At 34.2% G+C, this 17,075-nt stretch overlaps 2 protein-coding genes and 1 pseudogene across 3 annotated transcripts in view; 2 read left to right on the top strand and 1 right to left on the bottom strand.

Moving 5' to 3' along the window:
- The window catches only part of adam9 (ADAM metallopeptidase domain 9), a 37,701-nt gene extending 29,665 nt beyond the window's left edge, over positions 1-8,036 (bottom strand). Inside the window, exons 1-2 of one of the 2 annotated variants that reach the window (XM_058784971.1) lie at positions 7,334-8,036; positions 3,278-3,375 (exon numbers count right to left, since the gene is read on the bottom strand). In XM_058784971.1, coding sequence (XP_058640954.1) covers positions 3,278-3,375; positions 7,334-7,415 — 180 coding nt within the window. In that variant the 5' untranslated portion in view covers positions 7,416-8,036. The remainder of the gene's footprint in view (positions 1-3,277; positions 3,376-7,333) is intronic. The other variant, XM_058784970.1, reaches the window with a different exon arrangement.
- Positions 8,037-8,170: 134 nt separating this feature from the next.
- Positions 8,171-12,905, top strand: LOC131545191 (8-oxo-dGDP phosphatase NUDT18-like). The gene is made up of 4 exons (XM_058783773.1): positions 8,171-8,389; positions 8,730-8,912; positions 9,435-9,648; positions 10,592-12,905. Exons 2-4 carry the CDS (start codon positions 8,751-8,753, stop codon positions 11,236-11,238), a joined length of 1,023 nt encoding a protein of 340 aa, XP_058639756.1. The 5' UTR covers positions 8,171-8,389; positions 8,730-8,750; the 3' UTR covers positions 11,239-12,905.
- A 98-nt stretch (positions 12,906-13,003) lies between these two features.
- LOC131545190 (8-oxo-dGDP phosphatase NUDT18-like) lies at positions 13,004-16,954 on the top strand (annotated as a pseudogene).
- The last annotated feature ends 121 nt before the right edge of the window (positions 16,955-17,075 follow it).

The following is a 17,075-nucleotide window of genomic DNA, read 5'->3' on the forward strand; positions in this document are numbered from 1 at the left end:
ATAAAGCTTAACACATTCAGCTATGCTTCCCTTGCTACAGTTTGTGGTCTCTTTCCCATCAAAGCTGACTCATTTCAGACTTAGTACGCTTATGTTTGTAATAAACCAATAAACACCTTGTTAAATTCTAGATAAAAATACACATGCGAGAAATGAATCAGGTAAGAGAGCGACGACAACAGACATGTTTTTTTGTTTTTTTTTAATGATTTTTGTTCTAAATATGCCTGGCAAGTTTTTTTGCCTATGAAAAATGACCTAAGCTTAGTTAAGTTGACTTAACTTGAAAAATTCAATATAATGAGAAAAGTCACGTAAAATCGTACACATAACTCAAACAAATTGAGTAATACAGAGAAAAAAAATAAAAATGTTTAGTGCATTTAATTAATTTGAGTTAAAATAATTTCAGGGAAAACAGTGGTAAGATTGATTGCTTTCAGGGAGTGGCTATAGTGTGTAGGTGTGCAGATTTTTCTTTGAACTCAATTTTGCACCTTCCCTAACACACCAACATGTTATCTGACATTTACTGCAGCGTTCTGACAAAACAACTCTTTCTCTTGCTCTTTGTCTCTCCTTAAACCCTATAAGATTATGCAACGAGATATTGTGAGAAAACAGGATTCTCCTTACTCTTTTGAAATACAAGATTTACAAGAGTCACTTTATGGAAAAACCAAAACCACCACAGAAATAGTCACAGGCAGCATTGTTAATGTCAACTAAACCTAAAACCAAAACCATTGTTGTTAAAAGAGAATTAAAGCTAAAATAAAATATATATATTTTTTAAAAACTTTAACTAAATGAGCAATGATGCCTTGAAATAAATATAAATAAAAGCTGAACATACATCTAATTTTTTTTTACATATAATAATAAATAAACCTAAACAACTAAAAATGGCAAAAGCATATAAGAAAATTGCTAAAAATATAAAAATAAAATCTAATTCCAAAATACTAATAAATCAAAGTTAAAAGCATTATGGAGTGAATAAAAACTTTAATTTGTCTGTTTGCATAAAGCTATCGTATGGCTTCAAAAAAACAACTTTTTTGTGCCTTTCTTTCCATCCTTTTTGGTTCATTCTGGAAAACTGGTTGGACAATCTGCCAAAGATGTCCTTTTGTGTTTCACAGAATAATAATAAAAAAGAAAACAATGACTTACATAACTTAATAATAACTTAACATTACAAGGGGAATTCAAGATAAAATAACAGAAGGGTAGCAAATGGCCTTTTTGAATATTCTGTTACAAACAAATGTCTTTCATTTAAATCAACGAAAATTCTGTGTGAATGTTGCTTCTTTATAAACGGAGTGAAGGGTTTCAAGGCTATGCCAGCAAAAATGGGTTTTCTCAAACAATCTGTCATCTAGCAAACTCTGAGCGGCCCACTGTTTCTCAATGACACAGAGGTGAGAGAAGCGTTGTGTGTTTGTTTGTGCCATGCGTCTCTCAGCGAGGTCCTGGCAGAAGCAGACTTTTAATAACTACGCCCACGCTGCTGGGCATGGGTGCCGGCCAGATGGCTCCTGTGGCATTATCTTTGAAACACCGCTGGTATAGATATGGGCAGATACAAAATCACTGATAGGTCACAATTAACGGAAAAGAAGACATAGAGAGAATGAGAGGGACATGCTAAAGATCCTATCCACAGAGCTAATGGCAAGTGAGTGGGAGCACATGAAAAGACACCATAAAAAATCAATTTGACAAATATTTTGATGTATTTCTGTAGTTTTGAACACAATTCTCTTTAGTTATCTTTTACTGGAGTATTACATTTAAAAGAGTTGTAATACAACTAGGGGTGCTCCAATTGATCGGTTACCGATCACTATCGGCCGATAATCGCGTTGGGATGTTTGATCGGCGGTATCTAAAAAGGCCGATCTCAAGCTGATGATGCGCCTGCTGTGAGAGATTTGGCACGACATGCAACGCACCGTCTCAGTCTTTGTCCGGCGCAGGTGAAATAATTATAATGCTGAAGGTGAGGTACAATTCATATTTCTTCATTAAATAACTTATAAAGTAATTTGAAAACCTTATGCGAGATGTAATTTCACAAACAGCGTGAGAGAATCACCGTGCGCTCTCTCTTTCTCTCTCAAAATACGCAAATGGCTTCAAATCACAATGGCGTCTGCACTATAAGCGAGCTGCACGCTGAACAGTTGACAGGAATTGTCACTTGCACAATCGAGGCAGGGTCGAGTCGCCACTACAGTTTATAAACTGCATTTCTTTTTAATTCTTGCCAGTGTTTAAACCATTCAGTGCTCGCACACTCTGGGTAAATTGGGTAAATGAAAAATAAGTGTGTTTAAGATGAAGAAAAGGTCAATTCTTTTAGAAATCCAATCTGAAATGCATGTGTCAAGTTCTAAGAAATGTTTTCTTTGAAATAATGTTGGTTTTTAAAAAGCACCTTCACCCTATTCCTATATATGTCTTCAAGGAGTGAATTTGTCTCAAAAAATGTAATGTCAACATACTTTCCTTACACTTTGAAGCTTAATAATTATTTTTTTAAACATTTGAAAATATATTTAAGGTAAAATATGTTATTTTATAAAATTATTAATAATAATTGATAAAACAATTAATATAATGAATATAATATAATGGTTTTGGCGAGTCAACCCACAAGAAATTTTACATATTGAACTAACCTCGTCATAAAATTATCTGATATTTTAAGAGACTTACTGATCTTGGCATCTTGATCTTTTTTGTCAGTTTTGTCGTACCACATGACATTGATTTGAAAGACACAAGTTTTTTAAATATTTACTTCACAGTTTTTCTCTAAAAATAATAATACAAGATTATGCTAAAGATAAAGGTGTTCTTTCCAAGAATTTCATCCTTCTAATAAGGATTTATTTATTTTTTTTACATTGCAACATCAGGACAGGTGTACCACTTTGAATATGCAGCCAAAAATCAATAAATAAATACATAAATTTGTCATTCAGGGATCATAAACATGTTGATTATGGAAGATGAGCATTGAAGTATTATGTAAGAATTGAATTTTTAATCTATTTTTCAATAATTTGATAGAGCTAAACAATAAAATAAAAGTCATATCAGTGAGCCAATAATCAAATACTTTCTCTACCTTTAAAAACCCAAACTTCTGCTCAGAAAGGTCTACTTGATTTAACTTGTTTTTTACTTTAACGTAATTGATTTTCCAAATGCTGAACGCGTGTGATTAAAAAGCAAAAGTGTGTGTGAGATGGAGTTTGTTTACCTTATCTGCACTGTCCTGGTTTCTCCTCTGTCTGCTGATGCGTCTCGGGACCGTCACCTCAAACGAGGAGAGCTGAGACGTCTGCTGGCTTACTGAGCCTATGAACAGAGATAGTCCCGTCACAACACCGTCTACCAATACACACACAATGAATTATACAAGCAATGCAGGAAAACAGTGAGACTTCAGTATCTTGCACTGGATCTACAGGCAATGTCATTCATTTCTCCATCTATTTCCCTCTATGATTCCTCCCACTGCAACAAAACATGTTTATATATCACTGCTATTGTGATCATCATGGGTAATTAGATTGAGTGCAATTGACTGGTTGGCAATCAAGTGCCAAGTGTTTCCTGTAGGTGGAAATAGTGCTGTGCTGGCTCGGGTATCATGACATGGAGAGAGAGAAAGACCTCAGAAGGGGATGCATCCCATCCGCTCCTGAGTCATCACACAACAAGTTGGATGAGACTTCCTGTGCTGTTTTCCCGAAAACAATGAAGGGCAGACAAGACAGAACAATTTATAATGCTAACTTGCTTACTGAACATTCATACAAAATTCTCATCGAGTTTCATCTCGATGTCCTTCAATCATTCAAATCATTCTCAGCTCAAAACACACCCTCAGTTTCTTTAATGGCATGTGTGTTAGCGCTAGTGTAGGAGCCTATACCTTAAATGCTAAAATAAGTGTGTGTAAGTAAACAGTCATTTAGGAGAGTCACTTTTAACTCGACTTACTGTACAGTTATTACACAGTTATTACTTAATGTAGCCAGTGTTGACTGAACTGTCACATGCGCCATCAGACCAGTGCTGTGCTGTCACCACATCTTCATTTATCATGTTTGTGTGCCATGGAAACTTACAAAATAATGTGCTGCAATTGTGGGAATATTTATATCTGTCATGAATTTACATTATTAGGTGTATAATTGCCAGTTAATTAATTAGCTACAGCCAATTAACACACAAACACATTTAAATAAACTAAAATAGATATAAATTAACTGGTTTTATTTGAGTCTAAAATATTATTTAATGTCACTGAATCAAACTAAATATATTACTATATACTAAAAAAAATGTTTTATGAGTTAAATCAGGTAGAAATAGCTCTTTATGGTAACAATTGAAGGCTATTAGAAAAAATTAAACATTTAATGAATATAGCATTATTTTTAACAAACATGTTGCTATGAATAATCATTTTATTTATTGGTTGATAGGTAACACTTTAGAATAGGGAACACATTCACTATTAACTAAGAGTTTTCCTTCAATAAACTTCTAATTTGCTGCTTATTAATAGTTAGTACATTAGTTGTTAAGTTTAATGTGTGCCTAGTAATAAGTATAAACAGCCAATATGCTAGTAATATGCATGCTAATAAGTAACTAGTTAATAGTGAGAACTGGTTCTTAAAATAAAGTGTTACCATTTTTTTTTTACTACTACATTTCCCTGCTGTACTAGTTAAGTGTCACTCAAGACTTGTTTTGGTAGCCCTTTACTATATGTTTTCACCTGTTATTAACTGCATTAGTTAACATGAACTATGAGCAATACTTCTAAGATAAATAAATAATGTAGTTAATGTTAATTTATACATTTACTAATACATTAAGTAATGCATTGTGAACTGGCATTAAAAAAAAAGGTTAATAAATCCTGTAAAAAATATATTGCTCATGTTAACTAAAGCTTTAACTAATGTTAACAAATTGTAAAGTGTTACCCATATTTTTACATTAAGAGACATGTTTTTTTGACCGTTTAAAAAGTTTGACAGTTTAGAGAGTTCACTTAACCAAGACAATGTCCTTGTCCTAATTCAAATTAAGGAAGAGTTAAATGCAGGTAAATAATCAGTGAGATGTTCTTCTACTGGATTCCACAAATTAGCTCTTAAGAGTGGCAGAAATGACTTGCATGCATTTCATACTGATCTTAAAGTAAGAGCCTGTAAGACTCAAGGGCGAGGAGACGCCCATAAATTCGGAATTAGCCCAAATACGCTATTATTGAACTGCTTAAGCTTCTTAAACCTTCACACAGCCAGACGAGGCAGAGATGAAGGTATATGCAGACCAGATATGATATTGTTTCCTATCAAAATCAAATCTCTCTATCGGACAGACAAGCGAACAGCGTTGCTCTGAAAGGCTCAAACAAACACTGATTTGTCCTTCAAACGGGCAACGGTGTATCACGAAGTGAAACCACAGAGAAACACCAATGTTGTAATGTGCATGTTTTTTGGAAAGCTATAGTGATTTCACTACATGTAAAACAAAATTAAATGTAAACAAAGAGAATAAAGTCTATGGCAAGCCTTTTTAACATTAATTCTTTGAAACTGAATAGCACTTATTTTTTGTTACTAGTGCAAATTTTTTTTATTACAAATAATCCAACAGTGACTTTCAACAGAGTTGTGTTTTTCAACATTTAACGAAAGTATTCAACTGATACTAATATTTATTACGAAAGTAAAGAGTATCCATTAAATTAGTTACAAGAATATAGGCCTGTTCATCACATATTAGTAATTATTTATCTAATATACTGTTGTATTGTTACTAGTCACTAATTGCAAACTTCTGTGGATCTGCATTTGTTGCTAACACTGCATTAACTCTTGCCAATTGTGCCAGTAACTATTCAGTACACAACTGTACCTAGTTGTTAATAACTACTCCAATAGTTAGGAGTATTTATTCTATATTTTATTATAGAATAAATATTAATATTAAATAAAATATTCTATATTTTATTTAATATTTTACCAGTATTTGAGATAGTATGAGAACATCAAAGTAATTTGTAGGAGATGACTGTGGCAATAAGTTTCAACGGTTTCTAGTAACTTTTATCTCACTAGTTACAATTACTTTTTACCTGTCATACGTACAGGCCCGATTAAATCAGTTTAATTCTTTCCCCACATTCTGCTTTTATTTATTTATTTTTTCTGGAATCTGTTATTTTGCTGTTTTAATTTTACAACAAATTATTAAAAGCTTAATTACAATTGTTTGCAATAACAAGGTCCTAGAAAATGTATTATTATATGTATTATGTACTATTTTATTTTTGGATTTTTCATTCGATACAAATTTATTATCAAAATCATATTTGTCGCAATTTCTTAAATGTTAAGATTTTGACAGGTTGTTGAGAAGATCTTTGATTTTGTGTGTGTGCATGATATGACAAAAACTTTTTATAAGATGAAATGCTGAAACGCTTGTGAAGCTCTGGAGAATAAGTACAAGAACTTTCAATAGCAGTCATTTTCATAAACACTAGTCCATATGCAGTCGATGATGAGCACAGCCCTTCTTTTGAGTTATTCATTCAAAATTTGCCAAATTCAGTGATATTCCGCACTATACTGTAAATTAAATTTTTATGACTGGATTCTGTCCATGTTTTCTGCATCACATCACTAATATGTAATAGTTACTCAGAATTATTAATTTACAGTTAAAAAACAACAACAAAAAAATTGTGCTAGTAACATTTTAAAAAGAAAAGAAAAAGTTACTAGCAAAAACTGGAACACACACACAAGTGTAGTTCAGTGTCCATTTGGAAAACTGAAACCTAAACAGTGACCAGTAACATTTGAAACAAAACCAGTTGGAAGTGAAAAGCTGACCACTGATTCTGCAAATAATAGAATTCAATGGCAAAATATAGTAGTTTGTTATCAGATAACAAGACAATTTTTAACGAACAGATAATAAATACTTATATACTATTGAGTAAATAAATAGATACTAGTATTTGGAATAAATGCTAGTATCTAATGAATAGTTAATAGTGAAACTAAAAAAAATATTAGGATTACTCACTACTACTAAAAGCGCACTAGTAACAATAGCTAGTTACAATTTAGTTTTAAGGAACACGTTAAGACGAACTGCCACAGCGGTGCCTATATGCTAGTGTTATTTTAAGTGAACAAAAATGGCTTATATCAAAGATTCAACACTGGGAAGTGTTGTGGACATTAGGTGACTCGCAATGGTGTCTGTCTCTCACCTCCACTGCAGTCGATGAGCGCGTGGAGCATCAGCCACATAAAGGCGCCTTTAGCGAGACGACAACAAACTGCATTCACCATCTCTGTAAAGTATCCTGAACAAACTGCCGTCCCGAAGTAACGTCAAATGTTGTCCTCTCTTCCTTATCCAGGCGTTGTCCTCCAAGCAATGGCAATAAGCCCTCTCCACATAACGTTCCCGTGGAGAAAAAAATGTTCCGCACGGTTTCAGCTACCTGGTCATTTTGTTACACTTTCTCCTTGTGTAATAAGTTTGTTATGGAGTTATCCGGGTGTGTTTGTATGGCAGAAAATGGTACTGTTTCAGTTCTCTTTTGGAAATCTTTGGATTAGTCGATTCTCTCGGACTCGCATCGCCAATGAGCCCCTTCTGTAGAGAGCGAAACCGAGCATGCGCCACTAAACTGTTTGCCTTTTTAACCCTTTACGTTGGCCTGCTATGACAATACAAACCACCACTAATGCACATGTGCTTTTTAATTACTTTCGGCCGCTAGCAAAAGTAGGTACTAAGGGAAGGAAAAACAAAAATCGCCTTTTAAAGTAGTACACTAGTCTGTTTTTGTTGCTTTTTAGTTAGGGATTGTCTAACAACTACACGTACATTTAACTCTTGTACTAATGAAACATAACTGCGACGTTTTCCCCTTTTGAAACAACTATTGTTTATTTACAGTTACGTCAAGGTAATCTATTAATTGTCACCAAGGAAGCAAAGAAAAAATGAGTGTGAACTATTAAGGAACTAAACGAAACGAAGTAGTGTAGTTTGACTCGGCCCCTCAAATGAGTGTCACGTGTTATCGCGAGAGTTCCAACAGCTGATGCTTTGAATCACATCTATGCTTCGCTTTCAGTGTATTTTTCTTCTTATTTACGACGGGAGGTGTTAGGTTAATATAAATGTAGTTTTTTTTAAAAAGTTGACGTGCGTGAATTATATTTTAATAACAGTGAGCTTAATTATCTTGGGTGACTTTACTTGTTTCACGGATGTTTATCCTGCTTCGCTAACTTTTACGTGTAAACACCAGGTTAGGTTCATTTCTTCATAGATAATTATGAAAGCGTGGTCAAGCCAGTTTGTTATTATGGACGTGTTTTGTAATCTTATAATTCCAAATATGTTTATAATCCCAGTTATTAAATCCAACAGCAGAGGTTCTGCAGATCAGTGTATTTGTTTGTGATTTCTTTACTTTAGATTAATAAAGAAATAAAAAATAGCATTGTTTTGTGGCACTTTAAAAGGTTCTTCAGTGGCAGCAGGCTTTGGTTCTTAAGTGTGATGATGTTTAAACTTACTGTCTCTGTAAGCAGTCACTGTATCTGAAATAGCCACTATTTAATAATCATATTCATTATGTTGTATAGTGGAATCAAGGCAGCTCCAGCATGGATTCAATGGCAGAAGTATTGGAGGAAAACCTAGAGAAGGTTTTGAAGGGCGAGGGACTGGAGGTGAGAGAGTTTGATTCAGTTCCTGAACAAGTGAAGCCTGTCACACTGAGGAAAAGCGTGTGTTACATTGTCGGCGCAGTTATCTTCAACTCAAAGGTAAAGATGGTGACATTCTTTCTATGTCTTTTAGAGTCTGTCCAGTGTCCGTTTATTACAGACAGCCCTCAGCTAAATGTATCTTAATTAGTTCCACTAATGAGCTGTTGAATTTCACTGCGAGCATGACAGTTCTCTCTTTTCACTGGCAGAAAATAGTTTGGTAGCAAGGCATAAAATTAAAGGGGTTTTATCTTACACTTCACAAAAACCAGTTAAAAAAAAATTAAAATAACTCTCCAAATATTCAGGACATTTTATTAAACAGAAACCCTCTTGGTCATCTTTGACATGATCCAGATATTGAAAGATTTGTCTCTTTTTTTGGGGGGGGATTTCCAGGATAGATTTGAAAATATGAACATAAGTGTATACCAAAACAAATTTGAAAAATCCTACCAGCTGACACATCTTACCCCACTCTCCCTTATTTGTATACCTGTGTTAAATATTTCTGAATGTTTATTTGTCAACTTGTCTAGACACAAAAGTTGTGCATGTGTGTTGGTTTGCGTCATACAGGATGAGGTGTTAATGGTTCAGGAGGCAAAGAGGGAGTGTTATGGCAGATGGTATCTCCCTGCGGGTCGTATGGAGGAGCGTGAAAGCATTCTAGAGGCGCTGCAGAGGGAGGTCAAAGAGGAGGCAGGAATAGACTGCCAGCCAATCACACTGCTGATGGTACAAGAACAAGGGCCAAAGTGGGTTCGCTTCATCTTCCTTGCTGAGGAAACAGGTTTGAATCAGTGACTGATTTTAGGGCAAAACAAAATAAAAAATAAAAAAATAGTATTTTTATGTCATGTCAATATGTCATAGTGCGACTGTTAAACTCCTCAGAAAGACTTGGGCCTTTTACTGTGAATTAAGCCCTTCTGAGATGCTATTTGCAGGCAACCCATCAAACCAAAAGCTCAATGGTAAACCATTTGAAAATGAAGAAATTAAGACGTAAATATTAGTATTGTAATTTTACAGTAAAATAAAATTATTTTTACAGTAGAGTAGCATTATTACAATATTTATTTTGTTTAATATATTTAACAACATCCACAATAAAGTCATAATTATTAACATTTTATAGTCATATTGAATTGTGGGAAAATGGCCTTTGAAAACTTGAGTGGAAAGAGATTTTTAGTTTTTATAAAACTCTGTTTACGTAATGATTTAAGTTGGTTTTTGTAAAGAGTAAACCCCAATTTTTTTTTTTTTTACATTTTAAAAAAATTGTCAAAGTCTTCAAAGTGTTTTTTTTTTTTCAGATTGTTTTTGTTTTCTTTTATTTCAATAAAAAAAAAAAATATATATATATATATATATATATATATATATATATATATATATACATTTTAATATTTAATAATAACACTCCTGACAAAATAATTTCAGTCATTCCAGAATGATTAATTCTTTCCAAAGAGAGCTATTTAAATCATCTGGTTAAAATATTTAATATTTAAAATAATAACAATATATATTGAAAAAATACATATATTTTTTTTTTTTTTCGTTTTTTTTCGATCTCTACTCTAAATTTGTAATAAGCCAACACATTTTACCTCTGTTGTTTATTTTTTTCAAAAGGTAAAATGTTCAGTAGTTATCCAGTTAAGTGATTTATAAAGCAAATACTTTTCAACAAGGAAAAAAGTTATTTTATGTCATTGTGCTACCAGGAGGCTCTCTGAAGACAACGGCAGAAGCAGATTCTGAATCCCTTCAAGCTCAGTGGTGGGACCGCGAGTCCCCACTTCCTCTTCGGGGACGTGACATACTGCCCCTCATCGATGCTGGGATAAAATATCGCCGAAATCCCTGGTTCCCTATGTTACAACCTGTTGACTTCCCATGTCAGGTTATCTGCCAAAGACTTTTCCTCACATTCATCTCCAGCAACGGTAACACAGACACCAACGATGAGCACCGTATGTGGCTGCTGCTGAGCAGCAACGATGCCACTTCTCAGCCCAGTCTTCCTATAGCAGTATCAGTTAATGCATTCGACACAATCCCACGAGCTGCACACAGACTGGTCAAGGAATGCGTGCCTTCGTCATCTATGCAAGTTCACACATGTGGCATTCTGGGAGTGCAGCACAATGGGAGAATTCCAGGGAAAACAGACGGGATCTGCTTTAACACGCTTGTGTTGTTGGAAAATTCAGAGGACGGGGCTGAAAACAGCAGCCTACCACCATTGGAGGGTGACGCTTACAAATGGCACGAGGTGACCAATCAGAGCCTGAGGGCAAAGATAATACAGAGGATTAAAGAGAGTCTGTTCTGCCTCTTCATAGTCTATACTGAGGCTCTGCCACCCTAGTAGAGGATCAGGATCAGGACCAGAATTGAACCTGCATCTTCCACATGAGCACCAAGGCTCAACGTGTCTAAAGCATGTTCAGTGGCCATACACAGTTTCAGATGTGTGCTTCATCTCATCCAAATATTAATTCACTATACAGCTGCAATTATAATAGGTTTCTTAAAAATAGGCAGTTCAAGTTCTGAATATGTAACCCTTTGCGAAAAGGAAATGCACTTAATTATTGTTTGCACACTTGTAGTGTACTTCAAATATTATATTACTTGCAGATATAATGTTAATGAAATAAGGACACTTAAGTGTACTTTAAGAGACACTTATTTTGATGTCAACTAACATACTAAAAAGTGTTAAGAATTTTAAGTGTAGTGTTATTATATTTCAATTTAATATATTTTAAGTGTACTAAAATGCAACTTTATTACAAATGTGTAATTACGAACACATTTAAATGCATGACAAAAAAAGGTACAAAAGCTGTCACAGGGACAGCACCTTATTTACCCCTTATTTTTGCACCTTTTGAAAGGGAACCACCCCAGTTACAGCTTTTGTACCAATTTTTTCAGAGAGTCTAGTACATTTGGCAGTATACTTTATTTCAAAAACAATATAATCATGAAGTTACATATAAATAGTTTATTTATATACTATAATACAGTTTCATTAAAATATAGATAACATGCAATAAAGTGTCCAAAACATTGTTTAGTTCACACTTAAGTGTATTATTATAAAGTATATTATTTCTGTAATAGGTACACTTTTTAAAAATATGCTGAAGTGTGTTTTTTCACAAGAGACTCATACTTAGGCAGGGAATAGCTGTTGGTCAGCACTGTTTGATCAAACACATAGCACTGTCATAGCACTTCACCTCAGTCATTTATATGAACACTTTAATACAAATGGATGCTGTTAGGAAAAAGTGAAGAGTTTGTTTGCAAAAACAGATAACTCTGTTTTTATTAATTTTCATAAATCATGTTTTTATTGTGTTAGCAGTATGTTTAGTTATTATTATTTAATCAAAACAACCCAGCTGCAGTTTGATTGATATTAATTGAAATGCAGCATAAAAACATGATTTTTGAACATTAAAAAAAAAAAAAGAGTTATCTGTTTTTGTAAAAGAACTCTTCAAGTCTTGATACATGGGTGTATGTTTGATGATAATGATAAATTATGATATGAAATGAGTTTAGGAAACTTTATATCTTAAGTCTGTCTTTGTTGGGTATTGCAGCCTCAAAGTATCTATGTTTATTTTTATATTTGCACATTAAAAATTAACTAGTACTGCAAATATTTTCACTTTTCACACTATACTACAGATATTATAGTTTTAAGAGGCCGTGTGGTTGTACAGTTACCTCTGAGAAAAGAGCTCTACCTCCATTTTAGCCAGTTTGGTTATTATTTTATCAAATCAATTATATAAGCAATTCTAAGTTACATTATCAATTCTAAAATCAATCAGTTATTTATCATAATGTGCATGAGGAAAGGTTTGTTTGCCTTCTGCTTGGAAAGTGTTTGGAATCACTTTCACACATTTTAATATTTTATTTAAAGTATATATTTTAAAAGTGTCTAAAACACTATTTCGGGAAAAATAACTAAGATCTTTGCTTTATACTTTATATGACCTATCCTGCTGTATATTTTGTAATAAATATTATTGAAGTAACGTTGATGGGAGTTTTAATTCTACTAGTTTAATCAGTTTGTTAAAAGAGTATTTGGAAAATGTCTGAGTGAAAGAATTTTCACAGCCTGCAACTGTGTTGTCCAAGATTATCCAAATAGATTTGGCAAGAAATCATAATGGCTTTCGTTTGATGAAAGTCATTGTAGTTCATGTGTTGGAAAATCCGGAAACAGGAATCAGGTGAAGTCGAAAGGGAAAGTCATTATGGTTCTGAACGGCAGATGTGCACGAGAACCTGAGACGACTATGTTTCATGTTTTGTGACGGCGAACATCAGGCAAGTCTTCTATAAACTTTGTTGTGTTTCTCTACAGAATGAAATTATATAAAAAATAAAATACGCGTTTGTTTACGTTCTGAATAAACTTGTTTACTTCTCGCGGTTGACATTCCACCGCACATGGTTATTTATCTGAATTAAATAATTCTAATAAAGACGGATAAAACAATCGATTTCTGGTTATCAAACCCTCTAAACAAAATTTTCTCGGTTTTGACTTTTATTCAAACATAATTTTTTTAAGATGTGTGCGAGAAACTTCAAATGAACAGGTCTGAGGAGTTGTTTGACATGTCTGTACAGACGTTAACCAATATTATTAAATGTACAGTAACGATAGACATTATTAATAGACATTATTTCTACATATGTTCAGAGAGTCTTTTTGAAGGTGGTTTCATCATGTCCCTGGAGGAGATGGCGGAGAGGCTTTTGAAGGGAGAGGGACTGGAGGTGACCGAGCTTCACTTCGCTCCTGAACAGAAGAAGCCAGTCACACGCAAAAACACATGCTTTGCTGTCTGTGCGGTCATCTTCAACTCTAAGGTAATGTCAAAATTGCTACATAGTGCTTGGAAAACGTCTTATGAAATCATCCTCCCAAATAACAATTCGGTTTTCATAGCTAACAGGGAACGTTCTCAGAAGTTTGGCTAATGTTCTGGCAAGGTTCTCTCAAAGTTATAAACAAACGTTCTTCCAGTAACATCAATAGAACGTTGGTAAGCTTCTTAAAACATGTGATAAATACAAAATGAGTGAATTAAAAAATAGCCTAAGTAAGGATAACTGGCCTTCCTAATTAACTGTCTTGCTGTAAATTTCACAATTTAGCCAAATGCTACATTTTAAATCCTTTATTTACAATTATATCACATACATTATAGTAATCAATAAACCTGCCCTGCTAAAAAAAAAAAAAAACAATAGAAGCCCAATAGAAACCATCACAGAAATGCCAATGGTTTCCATTAAAATACCATTATAAACCATTAGCTTTTTCCAGTAAAACCATTACAAAATTCCTCTTTGTAGTGTGTTTTGGGCATTTTTCCATAGGATTTAACATCCCACCAATAGAATCCATCACATACCAGTAGACACCATTATAGTTTCCATTAAAACCAATACAATTCCCATTAAATCCATTACATTTTCTATTGTGTTTTGGGCAGGGTTCTATTGTTTTTTTCAGCAGGGTGGTTATTCCAAAAGGTTTAGGTCCAGATTAGTATTCCAGAATAAAGTTGTTTTTTTTGGCTTTGAGCTCATAAGAGTTACAAATTAAGTCAAAATACATGTACAATATGTTCTTATATCCATGCAAAGTAGATGTTTTCTCAATGAAAAATGCTTTAAAGCTACATCATGTAACTATGCCATGTCTTCACCCAAATACACTGTGATAAACTTCTCAGGACAGATTTGACTGAAAATTACATACGTTACATCAGAGAAAAGTATGTAATGTGAAGTTTTAAGGTTTAGTGAATCTTTAAAAATGACATAAAAAGGTGTTATTTATTTGTCTATCCACTCTGATTGATATCATGTATGTGTACCAAAACAACGTTCCTCCGCAAGATGCTTGCAGGTTTTTTTTTTTTTTAACCACTTTAACCATTTATGTATTTTATTAGTTACATCGTGTAGCTTTAAGTTGTGCACATGTGTCTTTGTTTTACAGAACGAGGTGTTGTTGATTCAGGAGGCAAAGGCAGTGTGTCTTGGTTCATGGTATCTCCCTGCAGGTCGTATGGAAGATGGTGAAAGTATTGAAGAATCCCTAAAGAGAGAGGTGAAAGAGGAGGCGGGAATAGACTGTCAGCCAATCACATTGCTTGCAGATTCAAGAAAAAGGGCCGAGCTGGATCCGCTTTGCTTTTCTAGCAGAGAAAACAGGTTTTATAACTTGCTTGTTAATGTAATTATATAATTGTCACACAGTTACTCAGTGGTTCACTCATTGCTTCTTCCATCCACCAGGGGGCTCTCTGAAGACGCCAGAAGAAGAAAACGCCAAATCGCTGCAAGCTCAGTGGTACGACCGCGAATCTCTGCCTATGAATATCCGTAAACGTGACATTCTCACCCTCATTGATGCTGGGATGAGATATCGTCAAAGTCCCTGGTTCTCAGAGTTACACCCTGTCGACTTTCCCTGTGACGTCGTCTGCCAAAGGCTTCTTCTCGCATTCACCTCCAGCAACGCTAACCCTGATAATGGTGATGAAGAACGCATATGGCTGTTGCTGAGCTACGACTCCCAACTTCCTGTTGCGGCCTCCGTCGAAGCACAAACTCTTGCATTCACTGCAAAAAAGCTGGTGAAGTATTGCATGCCCTCCATTTATGAGCAGCTAAGTGTGAACACCTGTGGGATTCTGGGAGTGCAGCACAACGGGGGAGCTCCCGGCCAAACCGATGGAGTCTGTTTAAACACTCTCGTGCTGCTGGAGTATAAGGAGGAAGACGAGGAGATCAGTCTCAGCAGTCCACCCAAACCAGAGAATGCTGGTTTCGAATGGCATGAAGTGACCAATCCGAGCCTGAGGACTGAGATACTGCAGAAGATTCAGGAAGGCTCTGTCCTGCCTGTTCAAAGCATATGAATGGGAACAGAATAGCTTCTCCTGGATTCTTTACTGAAGACATTTAACACTCATGGTGCTGTGAAGTATATTTTTGCTGTCAACGGTTTTATTACAGCAAATTTACCTCAACTTTACCTAAACCTCATTAATGCTGGCTTACACCATTACATTTACATTTAGTCATTTAGCAGACGCTTTTATCCAAAGCGACTTACAATTGCGACTTACAATTGGGACACCAAGTACGATAACTATAACGGCAACGATATAGTTAAAAAAAATGGTTAAATTCTAAATCTAAAAGAATAGAGGCATCCACATCACATCAATAACAATGGCACAGAAGAATTACATAATTTGAATCACTTTCAAAACAACTTTTTTTCCAGCTGATTAATGATAAAAACATTGGCAGCCAATCAGAATCCATCCTGCTGAACAGACTTTTGTTTGTTGGTGTAGGCAAATCATTTGTATCATTTGGGCATTACGTATGGTCTCTTATTTTTGGTTTGTTTATGAACTGTGGTGTCTATTTTTAATGTTTTAGCAAGTGTAAAGTGTAGAAATGTTTACATTAATAATTAAATCACTCATATTTGCATATGAAATTTCAATTGGTCTTTCTTGCAATCATTTGCATACTAAAATGTGATTGCTTATGTCCTTCTAAAGTTAATAATATTTTGTGATATAATGGAAGGCGTCACAAAAGCTGTTGTGTTATTCTTATACACAGCTGACAAAAAACAAGACATGCCAATAAATCAATACTGAGGCTATATATTTTAATTATACATGTTTCCAGTCTTACTGTGAATAATCACTTCATGTTATTCCAGAGCAAATTTTGTTTGATATTCCTAAAAATCTAAATGTAGTAACTTTCATTTTTGACTGAAGTTTTTCTTTTTCTTTTTAATTCCTCCCACCCAAACATGTGCCATATAGAGACTACACTTCACACAATTCAATTAATTCCTAATAAACAATCAAGTCTCCTGCTATAAATTTTCCAAATTAATATCCAGTTTCACTCAAAAAGTTGTCACATTATGAATTATATATAAACAATTTAAAAAATTCAGAATCAGTATCACGTGGACCCTTATTGATGGTTTTGTCTTAGTAAACATAGTACATGGAAACATTCATATTATCATAAGTTATTTTTTGTTTCACAACATCAAAAAACTACCTTGTGCAGCAAAACTTTTCAAGAAGCTATATTTAGTTTCTGTATCATGAC

This window comes from Onychostoma macrolepis, chromosome 08, assembly GCF_012432095.1.
Source record: "Onychostoma macrolepis isolate SWU-2019 chromosome 08, ASM1243209v1, whole genome shotgun sequence".
Taxonomy (NCBI): domain Eukaryota; kingdom Metazoa; phylum Chordata; class Actinopteri; order Cypriniformes; family Cyprinidae; genus Onychostoma; species Onychostoma macrolepis.